At 48.2% G+C, this 21313-nt stretch overlaps 1 protein-coding gene across 4 annotated transcripts in view; it reads left to right on the top strand.

Annotated features, from left to right (window-relative positions):
• The window catches only part of LOC106750378, a 31412-nt gene that overhangs the window by 3392 nt on the left and 6707 nt on the right, over positions 1-21313 (top strand). For 3 of the 4 annotated variants that reach the window (XM_014630699.1, XM_014630698.1, XM_014630701.1), the window contains one exon: positions 3926-4707. In XM_014630699.1, the coding sequence (XP_014486185.1) occupies positions 4159-4707 (549 nt within the window). In that variant the 5' untranslated portion in view covers positions 3926-4158. Of the gene's footprint in view, positions 1-32; positions 188-3925; positions 4708-21313 lie in introns of those variants that run through there. The other variant, XM_014630700.1, reaches the window with a different exon arrangement.

Raw genomic sequence — 21313 nt, 5'->3', positions numbered from 1 at the left:
GGGAGGAGGAGGGGGGAGGGGGGGACGGCGAAGGAGACGGAGAAGGAGGAGGGCGATACCGCGGCGGCGGTGTCCTGGAATTTGCGCAGGACGGCTGAGGATTGCGCACCGCGCGCGCCGGGCTTATCCCTCTGACTTTCCGGATCTCTCCTGCGGAGGAGAGCGCAATGCGCTCCGGATAATAGCCGTATGTATATGTAGATATGCGGAGGAACACGGCGTCTCCGAGATTGTCGGCGGAGGATCGTCGGGCGTACGCGATCCACGATGAAAGTAAAATTAACGCTCGCGAGGGAGGCGGCTCAGCTGTTTCGTCGTTCTTCGATTGAAGCTCATTCAAGAAATGTTGCGAGCGAAACCGATAATATATTCCGCAAGTTACGGTGTTATTATCTTTGCGTTAAAAAAAAAAAATATGACGGTACAATAAACCCTGCCGTGCAGGGTGTCCGAAAAATCTGGAGAAGACGAATATTTCATGAAGAATGCGCTTTCGAGGAAAATATCTCGGACGAAAGTTGGTCAAATTAATCAGTGGAACGAGATGATGCGATGAAAAGTAGAGGTTTCCGTTGAGAAAGATTGGGTCCACCTTGGTTTGACCTTGGCGACGCTACCAATGGTCACACTCGTGCTGCCGTTGAATGCGCTTTTTGAAACCTTGAAACTTTTGTCCGAAACATTGTCTTCTAAAATGCATCGTGAAATATTCGGCCGCTTTCAGGATCACCGGACACCCTGCCAGGTTATTACATACCACCGTTTCTTGCCCAACGCGAAGATAGGGGCTGTAACTTGCGGAATATGTTATTGGCTTCCACCCGCAACGTTTCCGCATAAAGCCTGAATGGAAAACGACGAAACGGCTGAGACCCTTCCCTTGTTAGTTCAAACAGACACGGCCGAGAAACTGCTAAGTACGAATCTCCCCGGCAGAGATTCACCCTTAGCCGGTTATTTACTCGAGGGGAGGGACACTGCTGCGCCAGCCACGAGCAAGGTCGCGATATAAACTTCTACCCTTTAAATCATCGGACACATTATTTCCGCGTTATATTTCAATGGTCAATTTATCGCAACTCTCACACTAGAATTCCCCCTCCCTGTATTTTCCTCTCCGCGTGTGTCTACACGTACGTGTGCGCCGTGTGGTTAGCCCCCTTCCCTTTCATCGTATATACGGAATCTCGCCATACCAGACGCGAAAGTTTGCCACAGCCGTGTCGTGTTGGCGAGCCGGCGACAAAAATGGATCCGGCTTAATGTGTCCACGCATCCCGCGACGCGACACCTCTCTGACGAAAGATAGATAGATAAAGGGAGAGAGAAAGAGAGAGTGAGCAGCGTTTATTGCATCCTCCCTGTAAAACCAAACGAGATACACGGTAGAATCGAAAAGAAGTAACAATATATTCTGCTGATTCCAAATCACGTGAACGAAAATAATTATTGTGCGAAAGCAAAAGGAAAGTAAAAAAGGAATGAAAGGCCCACTTTAGAGCGTGGGTTAAAAAATAATTTTCAGTTACATGTGTTTAAGGAAAAAGAAAGTTTAGCTCTAAAATTGGTTAATTTGTAATGTTAATGTTGTAAGAGAGAGAGAGAGGGAGAGCCTCGGCCATTACCACGCCGATTTGCAGATATTTTTAAGAGGATCGATAGTGAACTGTTTGCGGTTCTTATGCATCTGGTATGCGCGCGCGCGCGCGTCGGCCGGCATACAAGCGTTATGGGCATTTTTTTTCATCCTTTTGCCTCTTTGAAGCTCTTCGAACCTTTGAAGCGCACGCCTCTTTAACTCTTTACTATGAAAAACATCCAACCGCCGTGTGCATTAGAATTCGCACGGTATGTGTGCACGTTTGAACTCGCGGGGCACTCGATTAGCCGTAAATTTCTTCGCAAGTTCGGACGACGGGTGTGAACCCCGTCGACATTTTTCGCGATTACGCCCGTCTTATTTCTGTTTTTCTCGAAGAATCCCACGAAATCTCTTTCCTGGATCAATCGTTCGCTCTCTTTCTCTCTCGTCTCGAGATCCATTCGCTGCTCAACGTCAACGTAACGATATTTGCGCCGTTTGCGACCGACTTCGGGTATCTTTCGTCGATGAAAATGCCGATATAACTTGGCATCGCGTCGGTGTGTAATTACCATCTCAGATATCCGGTCTGTAATTATGATCACGAGCAGTTCGCAGGATAATCTCGGAAATCGTCCCGTGAATCTTCTTTGCGAATCGGACGGCCGGCTCGTGACGCCTCCCGAGAGGGTGGAAGTAATTCCATTTTTTCCCTCCGCCGTTCTCCTTTTTTTCTTTTCTTCCCGGTTTAACCTCGTTCCCCCGCGATAATGCCTTTATTAATAGCGCATCGCTACAGAGGAACTAAGTATCTCGCGTCGTTAAATAAATATTTATCTTTCACGCTCCGCTTCCCTCCGAGGGAGGGAACTTTTGGTCCCCCCGAGTGGCTGATTAGCGCGCGCTGAGTCAAATTATTTCCAGAGAACTTGTTTACACATCTGCCTCCTCTCTTTCTCGCTCTATCTCTCTCTGCGATGAGGTAAAGGATACGGCAAGTTTTAATTAAAAATTAAGACTCGCGTCTCCAAACGCATCTCGTATGTAACATCCGTTCGCAGGCGATCTGAAATTAATTGCCGAGAAATTCAAAGGGTCGATATATACAGCACAGTTTTATTGTTACTTCAGCTTACATCGCCAGGAAGGGACTTGGTTTACATTTGCTCTAAAATTCATTCTGCCACACGCGCATACACACACTCCGTATATTCTCTACTTATAAATTTTACGTATTCATTTTACGTATTCGGTCGAAACTAAAGGAAACTAAACCTTCGTGTCACAGAAATTGCACTTATTTGAATAAACATACAAGTTACTTTAAATTACTACTTGCTTAATGACACTTACAACTTCTCCTCTGAAAAACTTCTTACATCTCTATCCTTTTCTTAAATCTACTTCCGCCTCTACTTAGTTTACACCCGCTCATCCTACTTTATTTTACTTTATATTACATTGCACACATTCTACTATTTACATTTTACCTTACATTTCTACATCGAAACGAACTCCGCTTAACCTTTAGCTACCTCCTTTGTTCACAACTTTCACTATTTTTCTTATCCTTTACAAAATTCACCGCTTTCTTACTTTCCTCTTACCTATTCTTACCAGTCTTCATCCCTTTCTACCATTATCCCGGATAAGTTCTATCCCATTTCTCCTTAAAGGAGAATCAAAATATATATTCCGCCGAAATTTAGGCGCTCCGAATCCTCTCGTTAATTAGACATGCCCTCGATTCGGGCTATGACGGGATGTTGCTCGGGCGATGCGCGAGTGTTCGCTCTTATTTACAAGACAAAGCCGAGGAACGTTTCGCGAGCATCCGAGCATGCGATGAAATTTCTCCTCCGATCTCCAATCTTTCCCCGAGATCGGCCGATATTTCCGCGACTCCTCCTTCATAATTTTAGAAGGGGCCGAGAGCTCGAAAAACCGTCGCAGCTCGCGAATCTCGATAGAGAATTCCGCGAGAGGAAGCGAGCATGTTTACCTGTTCCCCCGCGTTATCGACCGCGATAATAAATAATTATCCGTCGTGTCGGCCGGCCGTGTACGACGTCGTGCGCGACGACGCGAAGATATTTCAACGGCGGCTCGAGAGACGCAACCGGCCGCGCGCTATTCAATAATACGTGACCGATCGACCGGGATCATCCAATAAGGATCCCTTCTCCGAAAGAGAAGCAATCCTATCCGCATCTCTCGGCGCGCGCGGAGGAACTCGCGGAAGAATTTAATTCCCGCGCGAAGTCCTCCCGTCCTGCGTCACTTCGCCGTCGACGCGCGCGCGCACACACACCGTTAAATCCGTCTGCCTCGTCGTCCGAGCAGCGGATAGTTCAACATTCGCCGGGGAGGAGGAAGAGCCTTCGTCGCCGAACGCAGGGGGAGAGACAGGGGCTCGTTAAGCAGCAGCAGCAGCTGCTGCGAGAACGACGAGGTCCCTCAGGCGTCGCTGGGGGAGGAGAGCTCGGAGGGAACGGGAGAAGAAGAACGCAGGAACGAAGGCCGTGGCGGGGCGCGGGGGGTACGGGGCGAAGCCTTGTGACGAAACGAAGGATTAGATGGTGGAGGTGCTCGGGTGCCGGGAGCCTACGGGGCCGCGCAGGGCACCTCGCACCTACCCAGTGCAGCTGCGCCGTGCGGGCCCTCGTCGCTTAGAGGTCCCGGAGGATCCCGAGTCGCGCGTCCCGCCCGTCGGGCCCGTCGCCCGTCACGAGACGAGTGCCGAGGAGGAAGGAGGAGGAGGTCGTCGCCAGGCCGTGGAATTCGTCGTCAGGCCGAAGGACGAGGTGCTCCCGTTGGCCGATCCGACGGGACAGGACGAAACGAAGGAGAAGGAGGAGGTTAGTCCCGGTAGGCCGCAGCTCGCGGCCAGGTTCGAAGACAAGTCGGAGCCCGAGCCGGGCTCCCGCATAAGGAGCGAGGCTGGCGAGCGCAATGTGGCAGAGCGGCGGCATGGGCACCCATGCGGCCAACAACCCGTGGATGAAGCTGATGGGCATCGTCCACAAGGAGCGCCGGCATCACGACTCGGGGTCCACTGCCGCCGCTGCCGCTTCCGGGGTGCAGGGTTCGGCGACCACCGGCAGCAACGACCGGACGCTCAATCAGTGAGTACTCGTCGTCCCTTCTCTTCGCTTGCTTATTGCCGAGGAAAGCAATTTTGCGAATGTTTGCCGACGTAGCGGCGGTGGAAACAAATTCGCCAGCAGCGCTGAGAATTTCAGCTCCGAGCCTGAAGAAATCGACCAATCAGGATTGATTGTTCTTTTATAGCTCGCCCGTGATCGGCCAATTTCTTAAGGCTCAGAGGTGAAAGTATTTATTGTAGGCCGGGACTAATTGAGTTCTCGCGAAAAAGTAGCACGCGCTTAAAAGTGGAAATCACCCGGTGAGTCGCGTTTCCCCGGCTGAATTTCCGCGCTCGAGGGAGCGGATAACGGGTTACGGGGCATCGTGTCCCGTTGCAAAGAGCGTTGAAATTACGCGCGACGGTGCGCGAAAATGTAGGTAGGGCTCTCGTCGTTGAAAGTTATCGGCGACACTCGTCCAGGTGACAAAGCGCGAGCGCGGGATGATTGAAACTCGATGGCTTCGATTTGCCCCGCTGAAGAGCCGGGACGCGAGAGAGCGCAAACACGCCGCCTCGGCCGTGAAAGAAAGGAACATCGCGCAGATAGACCGGGCTCCTTCGCCTTGCTTCCCCCGTCATTCTCCATCGGGGTGTTTGATACCGCCGTGCAAATTCCCCGCCGAGAGGTCCGATTTGTCACGGCGCCGTGTCGCGTCGTATCCGGTCTGTTTCCACTTGGCCACCTTCGAGCGCCATCGGCGATGTTTTCATCTCCGCGCGCGTCTTTACTGATCCCGTGAGTTTTACGTGTGTCGCTGTTCGTGTAAGCATTGTCCCATCGTCGACTTTCGCGAACGGTAGAGCGTGACGAGCAGGTATATGACATCGACAAGGGCGCTCGTTCTTCGAGGCAGCCGTCTCGCATCTCGTCTGTCTTCTCGCGAGTTTCCCCGCCCGGTTCTCGTCCACCTTCTTCGTCGCTCCCGCCACTCTTTTCAAGTAGACTCGTTAATCAACTCGTGGCCAATTCTCCCTGTCTCTCTTGAATTCATGTATACTTCGAGCTGTACGGCCGAGGTAAACGCGTGGGCCGGCGTTTGAGGGGCGTCTTTAGTCATCTTTAGTCTCCTCGTTGGTGAGAGGCTCGATAAGACTGCGATGTTGCGCTTAAAACAATACACGATCAACCAACATGAAAAGTGTGTATGATATGTCATACTTTTCATGTTGGTTCATCGCGTTTTGTTATATCAATAAACAAATAAATATATTCGCTTATATATATAATAAAGTTTCGTAGATATTTTATAATAATGACAAAAAACTTAACATTAATAACGCGTAAAGTAATTTCGGAACTCACAAATTTCTTCATTTGATTTTACTTAATTTACTTTATTTAAGTCTTTACATGTTCTTACAAATTTTCAAGTTAACACAATCTTGATTTCATATAAATTCCCCGTTTTGTGGATATTTAAATTTATATTTTTATGCTATCTTACATTTCTCTCTCTCTCTTTCTCTCTCTCTCTCTCGCTTCCCTTCGTCTTTCCTTAGATTGTATCGTGAAAAATACGACGACGGGGTTGTCGCATTATTTAATTTCCGGCTGAGCGAACGGCAGAGAAACGAGGGTCGATTCCTTTAGAAAGTCGCTCGCTCTCTCTCGATACTGACGAATGTTGGGTCCTTCGGCCAGGTGAGCGCGATTCCTCCGAGCGATTTTATTCCGCCGTATGGAATTTCAGCCACCGGCAGAGGCCGGACGTTGAGGAATGTTCTTTCGCCCCGAAGATTCTCGGGGAACATCGCGTTTTAGGCGCGGCTCGACTATACCGCAGCAAGCAGGGACGACACGGGCGGACAGGACTTCGCTTTGGGATACTGTGCAAACATTTTCCTTCGCCTGAGACGACTGTCGCCTATTCGTTCGCGCAACGGTGTAAATATGTTTACCAACGTCTCGCGCGTCGCGTGCCAGCGGCAGAAAGGGTGAAATATCTTTCAAAAAGTACGGACTCAGCAGGAATGCGGATCTTGTGTAGGAGAGACGCAGAGATACATCCCGATGATTTATCCCGGCGGGGCGCGCGAGTAAATAAACTTTACACGGGGACGACGGACTATTATTTTTCAAGCGCCCTTTATCTCGAACGTTTAAGTTAAGTGCGTTGAAATCGGCCGTTTTAATTACGCGACAGCACGACGCTCGAACGAAAATGAGACCGTAAACTCCGTTCCTGCAGTGCAAAGGAATCGTGCACGCGGCCGGCGCTCCTGGCTTTCCCTTTTTCGCGAGGGAGCAAAGGGAATCGTAAAAGCAGGATACTCGCGCGTTATTCCCTTCGTTTTCTTTTGCCTCTCTTTTCCACGCTCCCCTTATCGCGCGCGGCGTAATTAGTGCGCCGCACAGTCGCGCTGTAAACACGTGTCTGCGGTAAAATTGAATAACTTTTTGCTCACACATATGATAGGCTTAACCGTTATTATGCGGCCGATCACAGCGAGTTTAGCGTGATACGACGACGGATATACTAAAATATCCGGCGGCCGATGAATTCCAGCCGTTTCGCCGCCGGAAATTGAGAGAAGCCGGAAAATTGCCTTTCCACTCGTCCACCGGCGAAAATTGAATCTACCGTTCGGCATTTGTCTCTCATTAGAACTTGCTGAATCTATGCGTTTGTTCTCATCTGCCATCCCCGCTCTCTCTCTCTCTCTCTCTCTCCGGCGTTGTCTATTATTTTCTCCGCAAACCGGTTCCGCGCTCGCTCGCTAGTTATTGCAAACTTCGCCTTGGTTGCAGCGGCCATTCATTTGCGGCGCGCGCGATCGACGACGATGATATTCTCGAAATTAATGGAAAACGTGTGAATCGGATGTTCAGGAGGGGGAGGAGGGATGCTGAAATATTATGTCGCTGATATAAAGGCGAAGCCGCGCCGCCAACGGCAGAGCGGTATCTCCGCTCGAATCGTCGGGGGTTCTTCGACGGGCGAACGCGCGCGCGCGCGATCGATTCGCTCTTATCAAATATCTCTCGAGGTACCGAGAGACGAGTCCTAACTCGCGAGTTATAACTCATTGAATTCGAACGCTGAGACTCACCGAAGCGGAAAGTCTCTGTAGACTTAGAGCGGGTTAACACCGATTTCTGTGTATATCCGCGGGAGTATATAAGGACGCGCTATCGAATCGTTACGCTGTTCTAATCGAATTCGCGAGACAGAGGCCGGTTTTCGTCCTTTTCGTCGTGTCAAATAATTCACCGTGGAATTCACAGCCGGGATAAATCCATCTCGATGCAATCAAGAGATTTGCGCATACATCTGAAATTCCTCGGCGGTAAATAAATCTCGCTCCCGATGAAATCGAGAAGGATATCTCGCTCTTCGCGTGCCGAGCTGCGTCTCGAGATTCATCGAGGCTCGTATGAAAATCCCTATTATGGGAGAATCCGTCTCCCTTCCTCGGCTCCCGACTGCTTTTTCGCGCGAATTGCGTTTAGGCGAATCGCCCTCCGTGAGACACACCGGATGGTCCCGGAGAAACTCCCGAAGATGGTCCCGGGAAGAAATTTCGAGGCCGGAGAAACTCGCAAGCGGGCTGCCCACGCGCCGTATCTTCGCACGCAGTATTTTTTCACGCTGGCGAAACCTCGCGGACGCGAGATATCCGCTTGAAGCGCTTCCACGATCGGATGCGTGACCAGAATAAAAGCATAAGTGGGACACTCAATTGATACGCGATTAAGAATAGCACGGAATGAACGAGAACGGCGCGATCGCGTTTCGTTGCTATTAATCGTTCCATTGTGGCGATCGATATGCCACTGCGACACGAGTAAACTAATAAATACGCCGTACGTCTGGATATGTGGTGTGCACGAAACGGGGAGATTAAATAATCGTGGCACGCGACAGATACGGGAACAACGTAGAAAAGATATCTCGGAGATATCTTTCTTGCTTTTCACGAAATCGTCCGATGACGATGTACGTTCGACGCGCTATTTACCTACAGGGGTTTGTGTTTCGTTCTTGAAATTTCTCGAGATAAAATATCACTTGAATAGTAAATCGAATCGTTCGAATTTGAGCGATTTTTCACTTATATAGGGTTAATTATTCATTCCGAATCAATTTTAGTGAATTATTTTCATTGGAAATTGAAAAGTAAATCTGATGTATGTATTAGGCGTACTATTTAATTCTCAGCCTTTTTCAAGAAAATATGTTGTTTGTTGACAAAAAAGACGAATGATCATTCAGCCTTCGAAATAGTCTCCGTTACTTTCTTCACACTTCTGTCATCTTTCGGATAACCGACGAAATCCGCTTCGGAAGAAGGATGGTCTCGAGTTGATGAACATATCGATGCTTTTGTCGATCTCCACGGGAGACTCGAACTGGGAATCAACCGGGTGATTTTGCAGGGATCGGGAAAGATGGTATTCCGAAGGGGGGGCGTCTGGAAAATACGCCGCATGAGGGAGAATTATCGAAGATAACTTCCAAGATTGTTTTCGCCATGTGCGGCCGCGCATTGACGTGTAGCAAAATCACCTTCCTCCTTCCTGCGCCGATAGAAGATTTCTTTACCTCAGATGCGTCATTCAATCGAATCGTTTACTTGAAACTCACCCACAGATGAGATACTCAGAGATTTGAATTTCGAGTCGGGTGTTTGGGTTTTTCAGTTGAATCGTGCTTGCAGTATCGGTATTACACGTATCGACGTGTCGTACATTAACTCACGTTTCGCGACGCGGGGAATTCAGGGCGGCGGGCGGGCGAGCGAGCGTTAAGAGCGCGCGGTATTATTTTTACACCTCGTTACTTTGCATAATGCATCTTGATATTCGAAAGCTTTACTATTACGGCATTTCATAACTATCGTCGTCGTTTACCCGGCCGCCTTATCACTTGTGTAAATGTAATCAGTTCGGCAAACACGATTACTCCCCCCTCGAGCGAAGTCTGCGCAGATTGGCTCGTAGGATAAGATGCACAGCCGCTGATACCTTAAACACCTGCTTTCTATTTACGATCGTGGACATCGGGTCGTTACGGTTGATATCGCGCGTTAAACCGCTTCGCCGGTTAATCGCGCCACTGAAAAGTATCATAAATCCACCCACGATCGACGGCGTGTTTGTTTGTTTTACCCGTCACTTTCTTCTCGCCCCTTCGAACCCGGCCTTCTCTCGCGTCATATAAATTTCTCTTTCTCGTCTCCACGTTAGGTCGCACAATTAGGATTGAACACTCCTTCCTCGGCGCACCTCGGAATACAGCAGACGGGCCCGATCGGAGCCACTCGTTTTTTCTTTCCTTTCGAAAAATGATTTCCCTCCCCGGGAAAGGAAAGATCGTTCTCGAAAATTTGCCCGTGCTTGCAAAGTATATGCAAATACAATGGAAGTAAGTGCTTTCGGCTACTCGCGCTCCCGACATGATATCGACGTTTAATTCAATGACATAACTTTTTTCGTACGGACATACATGATCATACACGTGACCACATGCACGGGCAAAATTCATACATGATTTTATATAATTATATAATCATATATAATCATTTTCCCCCGGGTCATCGGACTCCCATCTCTTGCGTTCGGAAGTACGCCGAGAAAAGGTATTCAAATCGTTGGGCAACTTATTTTATACGTGCACGTAATTCAGCGCAGGCGGCGTATCTCCGTCAAGCAACCGCAACGGTGTCAACAACCAATTTCTTTAAACCACGTCTACGTGTTTGCGAAAGCTTGTCGCGCGGCGTTCCGCGGTTGATTTCTACCCGTTCTTATTCGGACGCGACGTGCAAGCTCAGTGCGATTTACGGCGCGCCAAAATAATTTATGCTGACGACGACGACGAGCAAGAGCGAGACGAGAGTGAAGGTGAACTTGAGATGCGGATTTTGTATGTGTGTGTGTGTGAGAGAGAGAGAGTGAGGAAGTGCGGTGGCGCTTTTGGCGCCGGTAAGAAGCGGCCGCCGGCTTCTCATTACTCCGTCATCGATGTGAAAGGGTCGACCGGGCGCGACGGAGCTTTTCTGAATCCGACCGCACCGGTTAGACCGTATCTTTTGTCTAAGCACCTGTTGCGATCCGCTCGGGACTATGCGAGAGCGAGATTGCGCCCTCGGTTATTCGCTTCCTGCCACCGGGGCTTAGATCTCCTCGTCGCGCGCCTTGGCGGGCGTTCCATTTTCACGTTTCACGCGGACATGTGTCGAAGTCGAGCGGATGAGATCCCTCTCTCTCTTTCTCTCTCTCTCCTTGTTGGCGAATTTGAACGCTGTTAAATATCGTCGGCTGCGTTCGTCGTCCGTTCTCGTCGCGCGTTGCATTTAATAACGGTAGGTTTCAATATAGCGCGCGCGCACCGCACGCCGGCCGTGTAATGTGTATTTAAATGAAATGTCCTCGCGTTTCCCGACGCGTACAATAGCGCGTGCGTGTAAGAATTTCTATAAATAGCCCGGCGGCACGCACACGCGAGTGTGCGAGGGATTGTAAATCGCGGGCTGTTACATGAACGTTGAACGAGAAGGGGAGGAACAATGACGGCGACGTGCGCGCGATTCGATGACTTTCTCAAGCGGTTCTCTGCGCGTCTCCCTGCCTCCCTCCCCCCCCCCCCCCCCNNNNCCCCCCTTTTTTTCTCTGTTCTGTCTCTCTTAAAGAGGCTTCTTTAATTAATGACTCAACGATTTGCGTGTTATTTGCAAAATGGTAAGGAACTTTCTCCGTTTCAAAGTGGCCTAATCTAATTAATTCGTATTTGTACAAACAGAGAGCTGTAACGTGCTTAAAGGAAAGGAACTGCTTGTAATAAAAATATCTATCTATTTATTTCTTTATCTCCTCGTTTTCTACGAAAGAAAAGGATTGGTCGAATGAACGCGACGAATGAAGAAACCGAATGCGCGGCGGAAATCGAACTTCCGGTTCTTACGAAAGTTCGGCTCTTGGAACGAGAAATTCCGTTTCCCTCGACGAGAACGCGTTCGGTTTGTTCGTTAATTCGGCGAATCTTTCCATTCCGTCGCCTCCTCGGTTTTCCGCCGAGCGAAACAAACGGATCCGATTCTTTTGCGGCGACGAAAGCCCGGACGCCGGCCTCTCGACCGAGTTTCGTTTGCGCGCATCGCTAATGCGGAAGAAGCGAAGCTCGCTCGATTGGAGGCGACGGAGAATCGAACGGGGTCGTCGTCGGTGCCTCGCATCTTCGCGCGTTTCTCGCTTTTTCGCGCGCGAAATCGCGCGAAATTCGCCCCGGAGAGAAGGCGAAGGACCTGGCAAATGGATGTTAAGTCGCGATGAATGGATGACGGCGAAGGGGCGAAATAGCGGAGGCGTGCCGCGCCACCGCCGTGCATAGTCGAGGCGCGCGCAAGCCGAAGGCGAGGGTGAGTATGGGGGTGAAACGGTAGACACGCATAGATTCGACTGCGGCCGTGATGACGTTAAGAATAACGAACGAGGCCGAGGGCAAGAGCGAGGTTGCGACCTGACATCGACTCGCGGCGGGCACAGCTTCGTTATTATCACAATGCAGCGCGCGCGAACACACGCGCCTATATATGTATATATGTATATATGTAAAGTCTTTACACGGCCGGTTTGAGTGCTTCAGTGCTTCAGTGATTCTCAAGAATTAAACGCCTTTTCGTTTCGTATTATCGATTGTCGCACACGTAAGCGCCGGGATTGAGGAGTAACCCGTTATTTGTACAGTTACAGTTATGAGACACTTCTTCCTTTTTTCTCTTTAGCAACGATTTGGTTACGACATTCTATCGTTTCGATTAGTAACGACGATAGAATTATATCTTTTGGACAACGGTGACGAATATAATCGTTGCTTTGCGCATGTATGCGTATTATGAGAAGAGCACAAGTTACATTGAGGAAAATATCAAAAATAGAAGAAAATTTACTCGATAGGTGTACTAACGATATATTTGTTTATGATATACTAATTTATAGTGTTTATGTAATATTTATACTCATACTTTATGCATATAACAAAATTATGTTTATAATTACTTGTACATGTTTATTTATACTATATTTTTACAGCGAGAAAAAGGTTTTTCTAAGTTGAGAAAATGTATACATTTTTGTTTTAATCTGTAGCTTTTCACGTGAAGGCAATTATTTATTCTATTTAAGTAAATGAATACAAAGAGAGAGAGAGAGAGAGAGAGAGAGAGAGATTTAAGCGAATATATTATTAGAGTTACGCAACAAGTGTCGTTTATTTTTTTAATATTTTTACTCTCAGCATAACCATGAAAAAGAACCTTGAAAACTTGGCGAAAGAATAACGGAAATTGATTCGTTACTTCTTGAGTACGATAACGGTAACGATAAGTGTCGGTCAATAAGCACTTTAAGCCTTAAGCTTTAAGGAATTGACCAATCACAATTAATTATGCTCTTCACATTCGACTGTGATTGGTCAATTTCTTAAAGCTTAAGGCTTGAAATATCTATTGCTAACCGACACTTACCTTTCGAAAGTAACTTCCCCAACTTTCCTGACGAATACCGGGACCGGTGTAATTCCGACGAATTGAATTCCCGACACGAGGAGAGATCTCCCCCTCCCCTCCCTCGCGTTTAAATCGCATTTTTACTCGCGCAATCGAATACACGGCTATCATTTCGGCGTCTGAACGCGAAATCACGATCGTCCAAGCCTGAGGCTCGTTCGTAGCCATGAACGAATAAGATCGCGATCGGAAGTTGCGGCTGGATTTCAACAACAATAACGTCACGTTGCGGTTTCGCGCGAAACAGACGGCCGGTGTCGCGCGAGTCGATTATAATTTAATGCTTCCTCGCTCTCGATCCTCGCAGGATCTTCGCTTAAAACGCAAGCTGTCGCTAGCGGAACGGATCGGACGCAAAGGTAACGCCCGAGGTCCGTCGGATCGCCAATTAGTTCTCTTTAATTAAAGCCGGGCGCAGCCGTTCGGCGTTACAACAACGCGCACCCGGGGAAATGTTTTGCCGGTCCAGCTTAGAATTTTAAATGGGCACAGATAAAATGTATCGCTGTGTTTTTTCTTTTTGTAACCGCTAGAAAATTATCTGTGGTACGTATAATTCGCAGTAGCGGCGGCATTCCAGCAATATGTGCGAGAAAATTTCGGTCTTGTTGCTAACTTTTAGTGAGAAATGCGACTTGATCTTAAACCGGCCGGGCTCTGCCGAGAGATTTTCTCGCTAAATTAGACAAATAGTTCAGACCAAAATTTTGTTTTTATCGCCTATGTATTTCTTGGAGAATCCCTGGCGTGAGGAGAGAGAGAGAGAGAGAGAGAGAGAGAAAGAGAGAGAGACCGGGCACGGCGCACACAGCAAACCTCTAATACTACCTCGCGCCGATTCACGGCAATGCGGTACTCCTATCTATGTTTAATAGACTGCATAGGCGGCGTTTGCAACGCCGCCCGATGTCTGTCTGTCTGTCTGTGTGTCTGTGTGTGTGTCTTCCGTAAATCGTGGCAATAGTGATGTGGCCGAAAATGGCCGTTACTTTCATCAGATTTCACCGAGTGCATCTTACGCGGTCGGATTACGCTTACTCGCCCGTGTCTTCTCGCAGTCATACCGGAATAGGGAGGAGGGAGGAAGGGGGGAGGGGGGGATGAACAGTGTAATCGGTGACGGCGATTCTCGAAGTTCGGAAAATCGCGTGGAAGTTACAGTCGCGATCAACGAGATCCGCCGGGAACTTTTGCCGGGTGCGCGTGCACTTTAAGTTCCTCCAAACGCTTCCATGGACATTCACCGAGAATTCCATAAAAAAAAAAAAAAGAAAGGAATTGGCGAATTTTCATATTCCAGGAATAATTAAGACCTTCGATTCGGGAATTCTTCATTCCGTGAGTATGTGTGTGTGTGTGTGTTTTGCCTTCTTTTCGTTTTCCCTCTTCATTTTGTAAATGTAATTTATGAATGCATATATAATTTTGCAGAAAGTATACCGACTCACATTCATGCCGCGTGCTTTCGTGTCTCTCTGTAAAATCGGGTTCCCGATGAAAGCTCAGTATTTTGAGCAATATGAAGTCATGTATGCGACATTTACTGCACGTTGCGCCGGTAATCGTTTGCGCAAATTTATACCCTCACGCTGACGAAACTTATCGCAGGATAATAAATTGTATTTTTATTCTTTCGTGTATCTTCCCTCCATCCCTCTCTGTCTCTCTCTCTCTGTCTCTCCCTCTCTCTCTTTCGCTCACTTTATCGTTTTTTCCTATTCAAGTTGTGACAACGTCATCGATATTCGCGCGAATTGTTTTTCTACTCAGTCGGCTGCGGCCCGGAACATAGATTTATCCACGTAGGATATCTCGCAGTGCTTATAACCATCGACCGTATGTCTACGCACATCGCAAGATATGAAGCAGGGTATATATTCTATCAAGCAGAGAATAGAATACCGTTGTGCTGTACGCCTGTATGTTATTCTTCGCTCAACGCGTGCGAACTTGCGCGCTCGTATAAACGTTCGTTTTTTCTTATCATAAAAACGAGCATTCAAACGTGCACGTGCGAACGAACGATTCTCGAGTCGAAATTTCGATGCCGACTTTGAGACGCTCTCATGGATCATTTTCGCCCACTTAGGTAACTTATAGATTAGCGAAAACCTACTCTGACGATATCACTCTTCTCGACTTCCTTTTTGAGCCTTTAATCTGACAGATTTAATTCTACAAATTTAATTTTTACGTTACGTTGGAATGATCTATTTTCACTTCATTATGATTAAAGTAGGAGTAATTATATCGCTAGAATTGAAATTAATTTTGCTACCTCAGCTTCCCCGCTGCGCTGCGGAACTAAAGGTTTTACGTTAGAGCTGACATTTCGACTGGGGATTTCGCGCCTATTATGAAAATTTCCGCGTCTTTCGCGAGAGATCGAGCTGTCCCGCGGGAGCAGTTCCAGGTATTCCGGAACACTTTCCCCGCTATTCCTAATTATCTATCCTCCAGTCTCCGTTGCTCGTCCGCGCGAGGAAAATACGTCGTGCACGTGCACGTGTTTTAACTATTAAGTTTTACAAGCTCGTACGGCGAGTCCGGAATGTCCGTAGGAATTCCCCGACTGTTCCTCCCACGTCCCTCCTCGCATTTGTCGCTAACTCGAAGCTTCGTGGATTTTTATATTTGCGCCGCGGTCCCGTGCGCGTCTAACTCGACGAAAGTCAATTTTCGCACGCGGTGTCCTTCCTTTCGAACGGGAGTTCGCGGGAGGTCCGCGAAAGCATCACAGGCGCCGCGCGACACAGCGCGATAAATACATATTAATTTCTCTCTCGTTCGAAACGAAACTCGTTTTCCTCCGTAAATAGAATTGCTCGTTTCTGAAAGTTTTCCGGGTCAGTCTGTGCGCGGTTGTTTTATGCCAGGCCGAGCGGGAGACACCGCTGCTAAATAATCCAATATCCAAGGGGGACAGCGGCGGGAGGGGGGGGGGGACACGCGGCGAGGGATTTTATTAGGGATTCGACTGGCTTTGAAATGTTTTTCCTCTCTTGCGAGATCACGTTGGCGTGTGCGTTGTTCCTTTTTACGTAATAAGTGTCTCCCCGCTTGCAGAAACGAATGGAAAATCTATGTTTTCGCTCTCGGCCTGATGTGAAACGAGGATTTTAACAGTCGTCTGCGCGGCCAAGATAGGTTCCCCCTCGAAAGTCGAAATAGATACCTCAGGAGTCGTATTGTTCGTATTCGAATTACTCAACGTGAACATTCTCAAAGTGGTAATTTAGGTATTCCCCCAATGCCGGGCACGTGCGCGCGCGAAGAAGTATGATAGCGGTATTTTACAGGAGGGCTCCCCTAATTTCAGCCCCATATTTTAATCCCGGACGGAGCGAAGCTGAAGGAAACGAAACGAGAAAGAGAGAGGGAGAGAGAGAGAGAGAGAGGAGAGATGCTGCTGCTAATGTCGAAAATTAACAATCAAATTACCGACGATTAACGTGCACTTTTCTATCGGAGCAGTTTGAATAAGATTTTTCAAAGAAAAATCGTAATTTCCCTTCAAATTTGCGACTGGCGCTTTCGCTCTCGCGAAAGATCGGCGTGCTGCCACGTTGAACGTACATTAAATCAGCCTACACTGAGAATCTCATATTTAGTTGAATCAATTAAATTCTTGCTTGGACATGGGCAAACGAATTTTTCGCTCATATAAGAACCAGGGCTTCTCCGAATCAAAGGTTCGGTTCTTTGAAACTTCTCCGAAACTTCAGAGAAGCAAACCTTCGGACAAGCGAACTTTGGTTATTACAATCGAAAAATTTGCCTGTCCGTATTCAAACAAGAATTTGGTCGATTCAGCTGAATGGATATCACGGTATAATTCGCGCCGAGCGGTGTGTTGCGTGACGTTTTAATGCGACTGCTCGAGAAACAACAAACGGCATATACGGACACAAATATATACCCCCGCGTACATTAACAGGGCGTCGCTATGCGTAGTACAGCGCGGTGTACACGAGTATGTGCGCACGTGTTTTGCGTGTGCGTGTGTGTGTGTGGATATTCAATAGCTTGATATTCTTTCGCGCGGGAAGTAGGCTGTGCACAAAGCGGCGGCGAACTAATATTGACGCATCGTCACGGATCGTATAGCATAATCCGCCTCGATTTCAGCAGAGCCTGAGACTCCCGGCGTAATCGAAGCTGTTCTTCCGGTAATAGCGGCAAGGAGGGAGGGGAAAAAGCAAAAGCAAGACGGAGCGACGGAGATGATATTTTCCCCGGGGGAATCGTTCGTCGCGCGGTTGGCAATTGGTAATTTCGTTACGAGTGCAAATACAACAATGGCATAAATAATAACGGTAGATCGGTGCGACGGGACTTCCGACGAGGGAGACGACCCTGTCGCCGCGCTGGGGAGCCGTTGGATGCAATTTTAGAAATTCTCCTTCATAGATAATCGATCGACGCGACAAGCGGCCGTGAAAGAAGATGCGGGTAGTAATCCGTGTCGCGGGTCGTATAATTCCGCTGGAATATTAAACAATCTTTAAAACGGGAGAAGGCGGCCAGCGCCCGTGTTCTCCCGTAGTTCCGAAAGCACTCGGAAGACCGGGGGCGGTAGTTTCCTCCGAAGAACCGAGCTTTTCGATTAGAGTCCGCCGCTGCGGCCGGCCTCGAGGAAGGAAATCTCCGCCGACATTTCCGAATGCGGTCACTTAAGTTCCTCGGTTCTCGAATCTTAAGAGGCTCGGTAACTGGCCTGGACGAAGTTAATCCAATTACCAACCCCCCCCCTCCCCCGGCCATTCTTCGGCCTCCGCTTCCGGATGGGCTGGCGTAGGAGAGCAGCTTGCCAAATCGTTCGCCGGTTGATTCTGAAGAGAGAGAAGCGTAGAGACGCGAACGTTATAATGTGCCACGTGTTGCTGCCGTGTTTGCGTGTTAACGTTATTACCGAGCTTCCTTCGGGCAATTACGCGCCCCGAGAAAAATGAGAGCTGCGCGACACTCACAACTAATCGAGCGCGCGCGCGCGTCTGACAAAGAGCAAGAGAGAGGGAGAGAGAGAGAGGAGCAACATTTGTTTTGCGCTCTGGGAGGAAAATTACCCTCAAGCGCATTGGAAATACATTAGTTTGCGTTTAGATGCAAGTTATTTGAAACTGAAACTTTAAAATGACAGCGCACACGTAGGTACGAGCGATGTTAAATGAAAGCCTCGCGTGATGCGGTAGAAAAATCCAAAATTCGAAAAGAGAGAGAGAGACAGCCGGCTGCGCCGAAAACGGATTCGCATTCGCGACAGGAAAGTCGCAGTCGTACATTGTGAGTCTGTACGACGGTGGACGATTCGTGCTCGGAATAAAACGGGTACGTGCGTTTGGGCTTCTTCGCGTAGACGAGAAAGAAAAACGGAGAGATGGCATATGTATCCTCTCCCGCGTAAGATAAAAAGAGCGGACTCGAAATAACGTCGTTTTGCCACGGTTCTCTCTCTCTCTCTCCCTCCATCTGTCATCTATGATTAAAGTTTAGACGCCGAAACGCCAGTGCGATGTACATCCTCTCTCATTCTCCGCCGCGAACGCGTGATAAATTCCTCGGTATTTCAGCTCGTCGCGCGTTGTTATTGTGAAATTTTCCGGATAATTAAGGACGCCGCCCGGAGGAAACCGTACGGCAAAAAGAGATGAAAAAGGAGGAGGAAAAAAGAAGAAGGAAGGTCGCGAAGCGGGCGTATCGATCGTTTCCGAAGAATTAATTAACGCTCTTAACGCAAACCGGCGCCGGAAATAACATCGCGGAATTTTTCACCGATTCGACTTCGGGATTTATTTTTCCCAATTTTCAGGGAGATTTTCAGAGCGAGACTATTCTATTAATCCTCGCGTTTTAGAATCTGTACAACACAGAAATTTGCACAGTTTGCAACATTGCTGCAAACTTTTACGCTGTACGAGGATAGGTTGAAAAGTTTCCGGGATCGCCGCTAGGGGGTTGCTTTTCTCCGACCGTTTTTGTCGTTGCGTCGGCAACACCTTCAGATGAATTGACTGCTAACGTCAAACCGATCAGTCAAATAGTCCGGTTTCGACCAGCATTCAAGTCAGGTAACTTTGTGTGTCTTCAGTCATGGATAAAAACGTAATTCGAGGTCATGCAATTTTTCCATTTAGAGGGAAAACCCGCGACGGAAATGAAATTGCGGCTGGGATGTCAGAGAAATTTTGCTAATTGATTATCGTGAAAAAGGAAAAAAAAACTGTTACCGGCCAATAATACTGCGCAACACCTTTCGACAAACTGAAGGCAACGAATCAGGTAAAACGCCCTGGAATGGTCAAGGAAAAAAGTATTGTTTCACCACGACAATATAAAAAAAGTATTGTTTCACCACGACAATATAGCCGCTCATTCAAGTGTAATCGCTCAGCAAAAGTTGACAGGGTTGAAGTTCGAAATCCTCCCACATCCGTCCGTATTCGTCTGATTTGGCTCCCTCAGACTTTTTCATCTTAATATCGAATAATATTACGCGCTTATAAGGTTTACACGCGTTTGCGCGTTCTCCTATTGTTGAATAAAGCAATTTGACGTTTAACGGGAAAAGGAACGAGATTAAAGTCGGAGCGGAAGTGCGAGGATATTTTAAGATCCGCGCCATTTATCGTAAAACGACGATTGTCACCGGGGTTTGCGTGCTTTATTATCCGGATGGTCATTAAATTCTTCCGCTGGATAACCGCGGGGGCAGCTGGAAATGCCAGTTAATACGCGGTTAGATGATGTTTTCGTCCAGCTCGGCGGCTCGAGTTCCGCCTTTTGGAAAGTGTCCAACGAAAATTGAAGCGTCACNGGGGGGGGGGGGGGGGGGGATCAAAACGCTTACGGGCCATTCGGAAGTCCGTGGGATACGTGTTTTGGGCGTATCAGAGAACAATAGCGGATTACTCGACAGGATTTCGAATTAGCAGGATATCCTACTCCGCTTACGACGTGTAAAACGCACGCGGTTCTGTCGGTTCGGTTAGTTCGAAATTAAGATGGCTGTTATCCGTCCGAAAATTACATTTCCTTGGTAATTTTCATCGACTTCGATAGTACTTTCATAGTACATTAATCAAAATACTTTTCGGGGTATATTTTATTGTTTCTTTTGATATTTTTTAGCAAAAAAGGCGACACCTATTTCGGTCGCTTCAACATCATCTGGCGGATACGCATTTTAAAACGGTCGAAGTCCGAGAAAGCATTGATGACTTTACTGAATCCAAACCGCCAAGTTTTTTACCGCGCGGACATGCATTGTTACAGCACTGATTCAGCTAAACAAGATAGGTTTAATCACACGACTGTATTCGAAACTTGCATCGGCACCCGAGACATTCGTAATTCCGTCGCCATTCTGTCACGTCGTATCGGAAACTTGACGATGAAGGGGGAGAGAATCGCGAGAAAAAGTCTCCTCGTGAGAATGTGCAGGATCTTCACGCGTGACGCGCGATTCGCCGTGGAGAAGTTTCATCGCCCGACGAATGACTTCCTCGGAGAAGTTGCGGAAAAGTCGCGGTAAGTCGGATGACAGCGCGATCAGACGAGGACAGAGATAAACCGTTCGACTCCGTCGTTTTATGGAGTAACCGAATTTTGCTAGAGCTTTCATCCGCGCTCCTTGGAATCCGGAATTGGCACCGTTTCAACGCGTATGATCATTCCGCGATTTTTCCGCCGCGTCTCCCGTCTGGCCGATGTCGCCGACCGCTGTCCCTTCTCGCAGCCGTGTGCAACGTTTCCTTCTGATGGCTTCAGATTCATCTAGATGAGATGAAGATGATTTTGCTTTTAACTGGCCTAGATGAAAGATATGTAGCGCCGCTTATTTAGACGATTCATTCATCAGATTATTTGATTATTTAGATTATTTTTCCGAGACACTGAAATTCGACGACGTTGTCGCGTTGTTCGGCCGTTACACGTCGCACAAATTGTGCCGAGCAGATAATATCACAAATTGCCGAGCAGATGGTATCGCCGTTTAACAGAACGGAACCGGTACCGCGAGATCCCGCGACGGATCTACGTGACGGGCTCCTGGGACGGGGTAGGAGGGGGGGGGG

Source organism: Dinoponera quadriceps, unplaced genomic scaffold (genome assembly GCF_001313825.1).
Source record: "Dinoponera quadriceps isolate SergipeBrazil2010 unplaced genomic scaffold, ASM131382v1 scaffold5230, whole genome shotgun sequence".
In the NCBI taxonomy this organism is placed as follows: domain Eukaryota; kingdom Metazoa; phylum Arthropoda; class Insecta; order Hymenoptera; family Formicidae; genus Dinoponera; species Dinoponera quadriceps.
The sequence above is the reverse complement of the archived record's forward strand: the minus strand, read 5'-3'. Positions and strand labels throughout refer to the sequence as shown.